General features: G+C 41.7%; 3 protein-coding genes across 3 annotated transcripts; all 3 read left to right on the top strand.

Moving 5' to 3' along the window:
- Positions 1-7,914: 7,914 nt before the first annotated feature.
- Positions 7,915-8,882, top strand: LOC134848780 (ring-infected erythrocyte surface antigen-like). The gene is made up of 2 exons (XM_063866291.1): positions 7,915-8,112; positions 8,553-8,882. Exons 1-2 carry the CDS (start codon positions 7,915-7,917, stop codon positions 8,880-8,882), a joined length of 528 nt encoding a protein of 175 aa, XP_063722361.1.
- A 1,490-nt stretch (positions 8,883-10,372) lies between these two features.
- LOC134848779 (circumsporozoite protein-like) lies at positions 10,373-11,189 on the top strand. The gene is made up of 2 exons (XM_063866290.1): positions 10,373-10,459; positions 10,764-11,189. The coding sequence occupies exons 1-2, from the start codon at positions 10,373-10,375 to the stop codon at positions 11,187-11,189; spliced, it is 513 nt and encodes a 170-aa protein (XP_063722360.1).
- A 1,737-nt stretch (positions 11,190-12,926) lies between these two features.
- LOC134848778 (circumsporozoite protein-like) lies at positions 12,927-13,304 on the top strand. The gene has a single exon (XM_063866289.1). The coding sequence runs from the start codon at positions 12,927-12,929 to the stop codon at positions 13,302-13,304; it is 378 nt and encodes a 125-aa protein (XP_063722359.1).
- The last annotated feature ends 229 nt before the right edge of the window (positions 13,305-13,533 follow it).

Genomic DNA, 13,533 nt, shown 5'->3' with positions numbered 1-13,533 from the left:
AGTTAAGTTGATATTAAATTGTTTTTTACCTAAGAGTGAGGGGTATCTTCAACTAAAATGGGTGGTTTAACCAATCAGAGTGGTTTTTCCTTTTTTATTCACTAGACGTGTCCAATCAGGTTTCAGCTTCCTTTAAGGGAATTTTTTCTTAGAATTCGAATCCAATTAGAATCAGAGTTGCATTTAAGGCATTTTTCTTTCAATTTATTAGTTAGTAATCAAATTCATCTTTTAATGTTCAAACCTTTCCAATAAAGTGAAATAATACACAGAAGAAACTGTAAAAATCTTAAATTATTTGCCGTAAAAATAGGAAAAAAATGCCGATATATGTTACAAAATTAAAAATTGACTAAATCGGTTAAAATGATTAACAATTGAATAACGCATTTACTGAGGCAGCAATTTTTTTAATATATAAATACAAAAGTAATCTAGTCACGTGACCAAGAATACATGAGCTGGGAAGACTAAACAAGTTTTGAGTTTGCAAAAAAATTTTCATACAGGACATTCCGTACCTAAATTGACAACAATTATGTCCGGGTCCAAAACATCACACGTACAAAAAATTAATCTTTTTTGCATTTGGCGAAAAATCTTGCTGCAGAATCACAAAAATTCTAAGAACTTCATTCAACTACTCTACGTTCATTTTCTGCAGTGCAACCGTCGAATAGGTTAAAAAAGTTTTTCTAATGTCTCCTCATCACCTAATGTCTCCAATAATGAGAGAAGTATATCAATCAGTTCATTATTTTCTTCTTTTGTTGTTGTGTGATTGCTCATTTTCCCATTGATTTCCATTTTTAAAATATTCAATAAGGTCTATTTTTGGTATCGGATTGATAACCTGTGTAAGTTGTTTTTCTACCATTATGCAGAGTCGAATCAAAATAGAATATGTGTGAATTTTTGCATTTTTGGTCGTTTTTGGGATTCGATAACAGTTAGAATTTTTTTTGACTTTTCTTGCTGAACATTATGAAAAATTTCCAAAATAATGTGAAACTATAAGATCAATTTTCTCAGAGAGCAATAATGCAAGTAATACTGTTCAGTTCGAATAGTAAAAAAATCGTTTTAGAGGATGAATATTTAATTTAAAAGACAAGAAAAAAATGAATAACACAAATTATTGTTCGGTACAGTTCTCAACAAAGATCCAGTCTCCCAAAATTTGGTACAGCTCTTTAACTTTGTTCAAAGTATAGCTGACATGGGCAATTTGCTTCAAGACTTCATTCTTTTTTGCAGTGACGAGTCGAGTCTAAATGTAGGGAGGCTTGTTAACACTGTACTTCTTGATCGTGACATAAGTTTCTATTCTATTGTAAATTGCTATGTCATACATTTTTTTGTAGTGGGCAAGCTCCTGATCCATTGTTGACTCATTGTCAGAATTGAGTTCTAATATAGGAACGAGTCCAAAGTTTTCAGCATCACGCGAAAACAGTTTTTATAATTGCCGAGAACGCTTCTCTTTCTTTTTTCCCAAAATTGCTGTCTTTTTTTGAGTTGCCCCAACCCAATTTTCTTGAATAGTTGGGAGCAGGATCCAAAAAAATTTTTCCCTTGTAGGATTTTTGATACCAAGCAGTCTTCAAATTTTTGTTTGGTTTTTTGAAAATTCAATGTAAATGGAACTAGCGTCATATCCGGCGTACATTGTTGAATATAAGAATAAACTGATCAGATGAGGAGAAATGAGAGAAAAAACTTTGAGACTTACTGAAACTAGGTTAAAATGTATGAATCACTCAACAATTCGTAAAAGGAAAAAAAACTATATATGGGTTTCTTGTTTGAAAATTCCAATTATGGAAACTAGGAAGGCGATATACATTCACAATTCTAAGCAAAATCCTTTTTACAGATGGCTGCTGCTATGTGTCAAATTCTTCCCAGCTTTTATTCAAGTTAATATGAAAAAGTTCGATTTCCTTTTCCAGTGATTTTTACGAAAACTTTATAGTAACTCAAAATTACTGTGTCTCTATTCACATGTCTTAGTGTTTTTTGCAAGGACCCATATTTTTCTGGTTGATTCATCTTCCAATCAGATTCACAACAATTGCTAAAATTTATCCTGTTTTCACAATCGGTACAAATTTAGATTTTATTCAAAGGTTATTTGATCAACTGGTGGAGTTTTCCACTAACTAAATTGCGCTGTTCCTCACAAATTGCAGAAGAAAACAGCAAAAGAAATTCAAAGTTTTGCAAAAAAAAACGCTTGAGCCAAAAAATTCAAACCAGAAAACGAAAAGAGTGTCACAGTTATTTAAGGGTTATGCGAAAATCTCATCAAATTAATAAACAGGATCTAAAATTTTCATCTGAGTTTCAATAATTTGTGAAGAACGACTCAATTTTTGTTTTCAAAAAGTGTTTTATTTTTTTGGGAAGACGCGGAAATTTTTTCAATTTTTTGACAAGATGCGAAAAGTATTTCCGTTTGTTTTTGACAAAATGCGAAAAGTGATAATCAAGAATTTGGACTTTCGTGCAAACTTGTAGTTGAGTCGTCGACTGGTTGAGCCACAACTCAAGATTCAGGAGTTTCGGGGTAGTTACTGCTAAGAAATTTCCCCCATCGTTCGCCTTGATCCAAGTTGATTCTCCTCGATGGGGACTTGCATCATATTATGTTCGTTGAATTCCCTTCGCATCACTTCCACCATGTGCCTGATTTAAAATAGGTTGTCCATTCGTGTCAAAAAGATTCCAGAGACTGTATCTTGCAATTGGATAGTACTAGATCAATCGAATACTCTACCGAGTACATATGATTGCTGTTTTGCTCTGAAAAGGTACTTTAAGTCATAAATTGAGTAATAAATACGAAAAAGATAAGAAATGTGACTAATTTAGAGCTGAGAATGGAGGTAATTGAAGGTAGTTAATTTGAAAATAAAATGATTTTAACTAAAAAGTGAGGGAATCTTCAACTCAAATGTGTGGGCCTAACCAAAAAGAGTAGATTTTCCTTATCTATTCTGTAGTCGTGTCCATTCAGGTTTCAGCTTCCCTTTGCTAAATTTTTCTTAAAAGCAATCGCTCTATACTTTGTACAAAGTGCGATCAAGAAGCAGGCAGAGTCAACCCGAAAATCAACCTTGTGTGTATCGCTTTTATTAACTTCAAATACATCAAAAGAGAGATCACGAGTTGAAGGCGAGGCAAAAGAGTGATTCTTTTGCTGTATGAATAAACTCATGGAAAACGAGGAGGATAGGGACCATTTACGAGTTGATTTGAATGCCTTTCAGCACTTCTTGACTGAAACCGAGATGAAAAATGGACACCACAAGGTGTTGAACTTTCAACTTTCCAATTCTGATCCTAATCTAGTTAATGGAAAACTGGATCAAGTCTTTGAAAAATTTGATTGCAGAGCAAATTTTAACATTAACTTGTGTTTTGTGTTTTTGTGTGCTTTAAAATAGAAACCAGCAAATATACTTTTTCTACGCTCATGAAAATAACACCTTTTTTGATAAATCTATGCTGCTTTGTACTAAGTTTGTACTGTTTCATTTGGGACACATAGTGTCATCCATACAAGGAGTACTTGTGTTTGTTTCGAGCACTTGTAATTCTTTTGCATAGAACAACAAATTTTGAAACCCAAAAACATCAAAAGGTCGACAAAAAGTGTATCGTGTGAGAAACAATTTTCATGCTATAAACCACTTCAACAACGTCGTAGAAAAGATCAAGAAAAGAAAGCTATGAAAATGAATGATTGTTTTGCTGATTTGCAAAAAGGAGGAGGTTAGTGATCAGCTACAATGCCTGTCAAGACTTCAAGATAAGTAGACAGGCACCGCGAAGGAATTGGACTTCAGAGGGTATTAAATTTTCAACTTTCTGAACTAGATCCTTTGAAAAACTTGATTGTGCAACAAAAATTAACACTGCCTAGGGACTTGTGTTACTTAATACAGAAACCGGTGAATAGGGTTATTTCTACGCTAATGAAAACAACACCATCTTTGATAAATTTATGCTGCTTGGTGCTAAGTAAACTGCTCGATTTCAGACACAAAGCGTCATCCGTACAATGATTAACTGTGTTTGTTTCGAGCACCTGTAGTTCGTTTGCATAGAACAACAAACTTTGAACCCAAAAAATCCCAGGAAGTTGACAAAATGTGTATCATTTGATAAACAATTTTCAGGCTAAAAATCATTCCAGCAACGTCCCAGAAAACATCAAGGAATGAAAGCGAGGAAAATGTGTGTTTTTTTGCTGATTTGGAAAAGGAGGAGGTTAGTGATCAGCTACAATGCCTGTCAACACTTCAAGATAAATACAAAGCCTGTCAACACTTCTTGACAGACACCGCGATGGAAAATGGACTCCAGAGGGAATTCAGTTTTCAATTTTCTGAACTACGTCTTTCGAAAAACTTGATTGTGCAGCAAAAAATAACACTGCCTTGGGATTTGTGTTACGTAATACAGAAACTGTTGAATATCGTTTTTTCTACGCTCATGAAAATAACTACATTTTTGGTAAATGTATGCTGCTTTGTACTAAAGTAGACTTGACGAATATACAGAACAAGGCCAATAAGTAAGATATCGTTAAAGTTTGTGCACAAGAGAGACAAAATACAAAATTGTGATTCAAGTTGGTCACAAAATTGACCATTTTTGCTACCTCACTCGATAACGTACCCATGGGATATCCAGACTCAGTGATTCTCGAACCAGTTCTGAGGAAAAACCGTGTCAGTTATTTGGTTTCGGATCAAAACACCAAACAACCATACAACGACAATTTGTGTTTGTTTCGAGTGCTTGCAGTTCATGTGTTTTGAAAAACTAGTCTTCAAAGATCCAAGTTCAAGATCTTTAATGATTTTCTTGAATTAAGCAGCTTTGATCTAAAACAGTTTCATGGAGTTTTGACGGATAATTTACCAATAGATGAAGATATAGTAGAGAAAAACATTTTATCTACGATATCGACATTGAAATGGTGAGGGTGGTTACTTCGAGTAAGTTGTGATGATGAGCATTCGCTGAGCACGGGGGGTAGCGTTGCGAATGGTTGATGTGAATGAATCTGAAGGCAAAGCGGACTGGGTAATAGATGGATAATAGGATGTTGATTAGTATTGTGAAGAGTTGTCGGTTGTGTATCAATTAATCGAGATCAGGCTCAAGAGGTCATCGGTCATGGCGCTGGGGGTATCAGGTACATTACTGGAAACAAGGGCAACGTCGGGGGTATCGTCGGTAAAGGAGCAGCTGAACGTGGAGAGTGCTACAAGAGTTGAGGGAAATATTGGGACAAAAGGTGGTTGCGAAAAATTAGTGGGGCTCGATTTGGAGTCTAAAAAATCTTTTGGGTGTCATGGCGGGATTTTTTAGTGTGTTTTGAGTATCAAAAACAGTTTGAATGAATCATTAGAGATCAATTGAGGTGAGTTGGATGAACGGGGAAAAAGTAGGGCTGAAAACTGATAAGGGAGAAAAAGTGATGCCGGAGATTGATATGACAGGGTAATGTCGGTGGAGCTTGGAGGGACAAGAGATAAAACGATTCAGTGATCTAATATCACGGCTCATTTTGTGCTAAAAAGATGGTTAGTTTGAGACCATTGACAAAACTTTTTTCATAATTGACTATTTTTTCTGAATTTTGTGTTCGAAAAAGTGGTTTCCAATATATGCCTGCTTATTCTGTTTCAGGGTTTAATTGAAAACATTTCGCTTTTTTTCTTTTGCTTGCATGTTTCTATAGGGTTTTTTGTCATATCTTCATCGAATAGGGTGTAGGTGTTTAAATGGCATAGAATCTTTAAAATAATTTTTGTGAAATTTTATCATTCTAGCATGAATTTTGGCGACTTGAAAATTGGTACATCTGTTTTCAGGAAACCAAACAATAGTTGCTTGGTGCGAGTGATTGGGTCGCAATACTCGTGATCATTCTTCTAAAGTAAGCGGAATCCTTGATATATTTTTATGCCATCTTTTAAATCACGTGTAATTTGAACTTTTCAAGTTGGTTTTTTTAATCAAAAAACATTATTTCTTGACATCTTGAGTTTTTTATGTTGGCTTTCACTTGATGGATCGTTAATTTCGATATGAGGTATCGATTTTTTATTGTGTATATCTTACTTTAAGCGTCCGTGGTTACCGTGATAATGAATTGTTTTCAACTATTTGTATATGGCCTTGATGTTGTTCAAGTTGTGCTCGATAGACTGAATCTAGAAGAACGCGAAAATTTACAAATGTTCGAGTACTATTTTTTGTGACTTTACCTTTGATTGTTTTAGTTCATTTTTCAGTCTTTAGGGTCAAGATATAGAAGTCGTTTGATATCACTCTAGTAAAACGATTCATGATCGAAACTGATTTAATTTTCGTTTGAAACTTGGGAGCAATGTACTTCCTTTTCAGAAATTTTCCGCTAAACTTATAATCTCTGAGAGTTTGAGCACGGGATTTTGAATAGAGTGTTACACGAAAGACGCGATCAATGACAAAAGCAAGGACGCGAACAGCCACGCGAATATGTACGCGAACATGAGCAAGAACTTGATTCTGAACAAGGTCGCGAACAAGGACGCGAGCATGGACACTAGCATGGAAGCGAACATGGACAAAAACAGGCACGCAAAAATTGTTCCGAACATGGAAGCGAATCTGGAGCGAACATGGGCGCCGACATGGACGCAAAACCAGACGCAAACGTGGACGCCACCATGGACGCCAACATACACTCGAATATGCACGCGAACATGGACGCGTATATGGACGGTAACATGGATCCGACCATGGACATGTCTTTGATGTATGGACGCTAACGTGGTCAAAAACTTGGACTTGAACATGGACGCGAACAAGGACTCGAATCTATATGCAAACATAGACGCGATCAATGACAATAGCATGGACAAGAACAGGCACGCGGATATGTACGCGAACATGAACAAGAACTCGAGCTTGATCAGGGTCGCGAACAAGGACACGAAAACATACGAGAATATGGACGCGTATATGGAGAGTAACATGGATCCGAACATGGACGAGTCCTCGATTTATGGAAGCTGGCATGCATGCCAATAATGACGCAAACTGGGACAACAACTTGGACTTGAGCATGGACGCGAACAAGGACTGGAATCTATACGCGAACATGGACGTGATCTAGGACACTAGCATGGACGCGAACGTGGACGCAAACAGGCACGCGAAAATGGCCGCGAACATGGACTCAAATCTTGGAGCGAACATAGACGCGGGTATGGACGCAAGCCTGGACGCAAACATGGACGCCGACATGGACTTGCACATGGACGCGAACAAGAAAACGAAACTATTCGCGAGTTTGGACGCGAGCATAGAATCGAAGATGGAAGCGAACATGTACGAGATTTTGGAGCGAACATGAACACGAACATTGCCGCAAACATGGACAAGAGCAATCAATAGTACATGGACCTGGACGTGGAATCGAGTCTAGACGCGAACATGGACGCAATTTTAGTCGCATACATGGACGCACACATGGACTTGAACACTGACACGAGCATTGAATCGTATCTAGACGCGAACATGGACCCAAACATGGACTCGATCATGGACTCAAACATTGACGAAAACATTAACTCGAACATGAGCGCAAAAATCAACGCGAATAGAGAGGCAAATCTGGACGCGAGTTTAGCCGCAAAAATGAACGCACACATGGATGCAAAAATTGCCGCAAACCTCGGCTCGAATATGAACGCATGCATGGACTCCAACATGGACTCGAACATGGACGCGAATATTGACAAGAAATTGAAGTTGATCTTGAACTCGGACATGGACGTGAGATGGACGCGATTATGAGCTCGATCATAAATGAGATGATGGGCGTGTCCTTGATGCACAGTCGTGAACATGCCTGCGAATTTGAACGCAAACATGGACGCGATCATGAACGCGAACAAGGACACGAATCTAGATGACAACATGGCCCAGAATATGGTCGCGAACATAGACGCATACTTGACTGCAAATATGGATGCTAACATGGACTCGAACATGGACTCGACCGTTGACGCAAATCTGGACTCGAATATGGACGCAAATATGGATGCGAACAAGAACTGATATAAGGGCGCGAATATGGACAAGAACATTGAATCGAAATGGACGCGAAGATGGTCGCAACTTTGGACGCACACATGGAATCGAACATGGATGCAAACTTGGATACGATCATGCAACCCAGGTCTCGAATATTGACTGAAACAAGGATGCGAACACGGACAAGAGCATTCAATTGTACAGGGACGCGAACATGAACTCGAATCTCGACGCGAATCTGGACGCGACTTTGGTCGCGAACAAGAACGCAGACATGGACTGGAATATTGACGCGAATATAACGCGAATGCTGACGCAAAAATGGATGCGGACCTGGACGTGTGCTTGATGCATGGACATGAACATGCATGTGATTAAGGACGCGAACATCGACAAGAATTAGACTTGAACATAGACGCCAGTATGGAAACTAGCTTGGACGCCAACAGGCACGCGAATTTGGACGCCAACATGGACGCGAATCTGGACGCAAACATGGACGCCAACCTGCACGCGAATTTGGACGCGAACATGGACGCGAATCTAGAGGGAACACTGGTGCGAACATGGACGCAAACCTGGACGCGAACAGAGACGCCAACATGGATGAGAACATACACTCAAAGTTATACTCGAAGAGGGACGCCAAAATGGACGCTAACATGAATGAGAATATGGAGGCGAACGTGGACAAAAATTTGGACGCGAACATGAATCTGAACTTGGAGGCAAACCTTAACGCGATCATGGACTCAAACATGGACGCGAATGTAGCTTGAAACAAAGACGCGAAAATGGACAAAAACTGAAAGCACACACGGACTCGAACATGGACGCGAACATGGACGCGAATATGGACTCGAACAGGGACACGAACATGGACGCGGACCTGGACGCGAACATTGACGCTAACACGGACCTGAAAGAGAATTCAAACAGAACCAAGAATATTGAATCGAATAAGGATACGAGTATGAACGTGAATCTGAACGCGAGCATAGACGCTAAGATAGTACTCACATAATTACGAACATGGACCCAAATATGGAAGCGAATATGGACGCGAAATTGGATGTGGAGTTGGTCGCGAACATGGACGCGCATATGGGCGCGAATCTAAGCGCGAATATGGATAAAAGCTTGGACGCGAACATGGACGCGAACATGGACGTGAACATGGACTCGAACACGGACAAGAGCATGTACTCGAACATGGACGTGAATACGGACGCGAACATGGAAGCGAACCTGGACGCGATTGAGAACTCAAACAAGGACACGCGCTTGGGCAAGAACATTGAATCTGGACGCGAATCTGGGCGCGAACATGGACAAAAGTATGGACGCGAACATGGACGCGAACATGGAAGCGAACATAGACGCGAACAAGGACACGAATCTTTATGTCAACATGGCCGAGAATATGGTCGCGAATATAGACGCATACATGACTGCAAATATGGATGCTAACACGGACGCGAACATGGATTCGAACAAGATCGCGAACATTGACGCAAACCTGGACTCGACCATTGACGCAAATCTGGACTCGACTAAGGACGCAAACATGGATGCGAACAAGAACTGAAACAAGGGCGCAAATATGGACAAGAACATTGAATCGAACATGGACTCGCATCTAGACGCGAGCATGGACCCAAACATGAACTCGATCATAGACTCAAACATCGACGAAAGCATTAAATCGAACATGAGCGCAAAGATGAACGCGAATAGAGAGGCAAATCTGGACGCGAGTTTAGCCGCAAATATGAACGCACACATGGATGCAAAAATCGCCGCAAACCTTGGCTCGAACATGAACGCATGCATGGACTCCAACATGGACTCGAGCATGGACGCGAACATGGACAAGAAATTGGAGTGGATCATGAACTCGGACATGGACGTGAGTTGGACGCGATTATGAGCTCGATCATAAATGAGATGATGGGCGTGTCCTTGATGCATAGTCCGGAACATGCCTGCGAATATGAACGCAAACATGGACGCTAACATGGACGCGAACAAGGACACGAATCTAGATGATAACATGGCCGCGAAAATGGTCGCGAACGTAGACGCATACATGACTGCAAATATGGATGCTAACACGGACGCGAACATGGACTCGAACAAGAACGCGAACATTGACTTAAACCTGGACTCGACCATTGACGCAAATCCGGACTCGATTATGGACGCAAATATGGATGCGAACAAGAACTGAAACAAGGGCGCGAATATATACAAGAACATTGAATCGAACATGGACGCGAACATTGTCGCAAATTTGGACGCACACATGGAATCGAACATGGATGCAAACCTGGATACGATCATGGATGCAACTCTGGTATCGAATACTGACTGAAACAAGGATGCGAACATGGACAAAAGCATTCAATTGTACAGGGACGCGAACATGAACTCGAATCCCGACGCGAATCTGGACGCGAGTTTGGTCGCGAACAAGAACGCAGACATGGACTGGAATATTGACGCGAATATGACGCGAATGTGGACGAAAAAATGGATGCTGACCTGGACGTGTGCTTGATGCATGGACATAAACATGCATGTGATCAAGGACGCGAACATCGACAAGAATTAGACTTGAACATAGACGCCAGCATGGACACTAGCATCGACGCCAACAGGCACGCGAATTTGGACGCGAACTTGGACGCGAATCTGGAGCGAACACTGGCGCGAACATGGACTCAAACCTGGATGCGAACAGAGACGCCAACATGGATGAGAACATACGCTCTAAGTTATACGCGAAGAGGGACGCCAAAATGGACGCGAATCTGGGCGCGAACATGGACAAAAGTATGGACGCGAACATGGACGCGAACATGGAAGCGAACATAGACGCGAACAAGGACACGAATCTAGATGTCAACATGACCGAGAATATGGTCGCGAACATAGACGCATACATGACTGCAAATATGGATGCTAACACGGACGCGAACATGGACTCGAACAAGAACGCGAACATTGACGTAAGCCTGGACTCGACCATTGACGCAAATGTGGACTCGATTATGGACGCAAATATGGATGCGAACAAGAACTGAAACAAGGGCGCGAATATGTACAATAACATTGAATCGAACATGGACGCCAACATGGTCACAACTTTGGACGCACACATGGAATTGAACATTGATGCAAACCTGGATACGATTATGGATGCAACCCTGGTCTCGAATATTTACTGAAACAAGGATGCGAACATGGACAAGAGCATTCAATTGTACAGGGACGCGAACATCAACTCGAATGCCGACACGAATCTGGACGCGAGTTTGGTCGCGAACAAGAACGCAGACATGGACTGGAATATTGACGCGAATATGACGCGAATGTGGACGAAAAAATGGATGCGGACCTGGACGTGTGCTTGATGCATGGACATAAACATGCATGTGATTAAGGACGCGAACATCGACAAGAATTAGACTTGAACATAGACGCCAGCATGGACACTAGCATCGACGCCAACAGACACGCGAATTTGGACGCGAACATGGACGCGAACATGGACGCGAGTCTGGACGCGAACATGGACGCGAATCTGGACGCGAACATGGACGCCAACAGGCACGCGAATTTGGACGCGAACATGGACGCGAATCTAGAGCGAACACTGGCGCGAACATGGACGGAATATGGACGCAAACCTGGACGCGAACAGAGACGCCAGCATTGATGAGAACATACGTGAATATGGACTCGAACAAGGACACGAACTTGGACGCGAACCTGGACGCGAACATGGACGCTAACACGGACCTGAAAGAGAATTCAAGCAGAAACAAGTACATTGAATCGAATAAGGATATGAATAAGAACTTGAATCTGAACGCGAACATAGACGCTACGATAGGACGCACATAATTACGAATGTGGACCCGAGTATGGATGCGAATATGGACGCGAGCTTGGATGTGGAATTGGACGCGAACCTGCACGCGAATATGGACAAAAGCTTGGAAGCGAACCTGGACGCGAACATGGTCGCTAACACGGACCTGAAAGAGAATTCAAACAGAAACAAGTACATTGAATCGAATAAGGATACAAATATGAACGTGAATCTGAACGCGAACATAGGCGCTACGAGAGGACGCACATAATTGCAAACATGGACCCGAATATGGATGCGAATATGGACGCCAACTTGGATGTGGAATTGGACGCGAACCTGCACGCGAATATGGACAAAAGCTTGGACGCGAACATAGACGCGAACATGGACTCGAACATGGACAAGAGCATGGAACATGGACAAGAGACTCGAACATGGACGCGCATACGGACGCGAACATGGAAGCGATCCTGGACGCGAATGAGAACTCAAACAAGGACACAAGCTTGGGCAAGAACATTGAATCTGGACGCGAATCTGGGCGCGAACATGGACAAAAAAATGGACGCGAACATGGACTCGATCATGGACTCGAACATGGACGCGAACATGGAAGCGAACCTGGACGCGAATGAGAACTCAAACAAGGACACGAACATGGGCAAGAACTTTGAATCGAACAAGGATGCGAAGATGAACGTGGACATGGACGCGGAATTAGACGCGATTATGGACGCGATACTAGACGCGAACATGGACGAAAGCAAAGACGTTAACACGGTGGCGAACATGGATCGAACATGGACTCGAACATGGTCACGAATTTGGTCGCAAATAAAACCCATATATGGACTCGAACATGAACGCGAGCTTAGACTCGAACTTGATGAGAACATGGACGCGAAAGTAGACGCGAACATAAGACGCGAAAATTGACGCGAAGATGAATACGAATCTAGACGCGATACTTGACGCGAATATGTATGCGAACATGGACGCGAATACGGACTCGTACATGGACGCGAACCTGGACTCGAATTTGGGCGCGAAAATGGAGTCGAACATGGACGCAAATATGGTCGCGAACATTGACTCGAACATGGACTCCAGGATGAACGCAACCATCGATACAAACAAGGACTCGGATATGAATGCGAACATCGATGAGAACATGGAGGCGAACGCGGACGCGAACATGGACGCGAATCTGGACGCGAACATGGTTGCAAACCTGGACGCGAACATGGGCTCTAAAAAGGACGCGAAAATTGACGCAAACATGAATGCGAATCTAATCGCTAAACTTGACATGAACAGGTAAGCGAACATTGACTCAAACATGGGCGCGAATACGGGCTCGAGATGGACGAAAACATGGACTCGAATATGGGTGCGAATATGGAGTCGAACATGAACGCAAATATGGTTGCCAACATTGACTCGAAAATGGACTCCAGGATGAACGCAACCATCGATGCGAACAAGGACTCGGACATGAATGCGAACATCGATGAGAACATGGAGGCGAACGTGGACGCGAACATGGACGC

This window comes from Symsagittifera roscoffensis, chromosome 6, assembly GCF_963678635.1.
Source record: "Symsagittifera roscoffensis chromosome 6, txSymRosc1.1, whole genome shotgun sequence".
Taxonomy (NCBI): Eukaryota; Metazoa; Xenacoelomorpha; order Acoela; family Convolutidae; genus Symsagittifera; species Symsagittifera roscoffensis.
This window is presented reverse-complemented; position numbering and strand designations above follow the sequence as displayed.

Excerpts from the sequence above, each read along its gene's own strand:
- LOC134848780 (XM_063866291.1), top strand. The coding sequence starts at position 7,915 with ATGCCTGCGAATTTGAACGCAAACATGGACGCGATCATGAACGCGAAC. Across the intron at positions 8,113-8,552 it reads ATATGGACGCAAATATGGAT|GCACGCGAATTTGGACGCCA; the intron begins GCGAACAAGAAC and ends GGACGCCAACAG.
- LOC134848779 (XM_063866290.1), top strand. The coding sequence starts at position 10,373 with ATGGACGCGAACATTGTCGCAAATTTGGACGCACACATGGAATCGAAC. Across the intron at positions 10,460-10,763 it reads CGATCATGGATGCAACTCTG|GCACGCGAATTTGGACGCGA; the intron begins GTATCGAATACT and ends CGACGCCAACAG.
- LOC134848778 (XM_063866289.1), top strand. The coding sequence starts at position 12,927 with ATGAATACGAATCTAGACGCGATACTTGACGCGAATATGTATGCGAAC.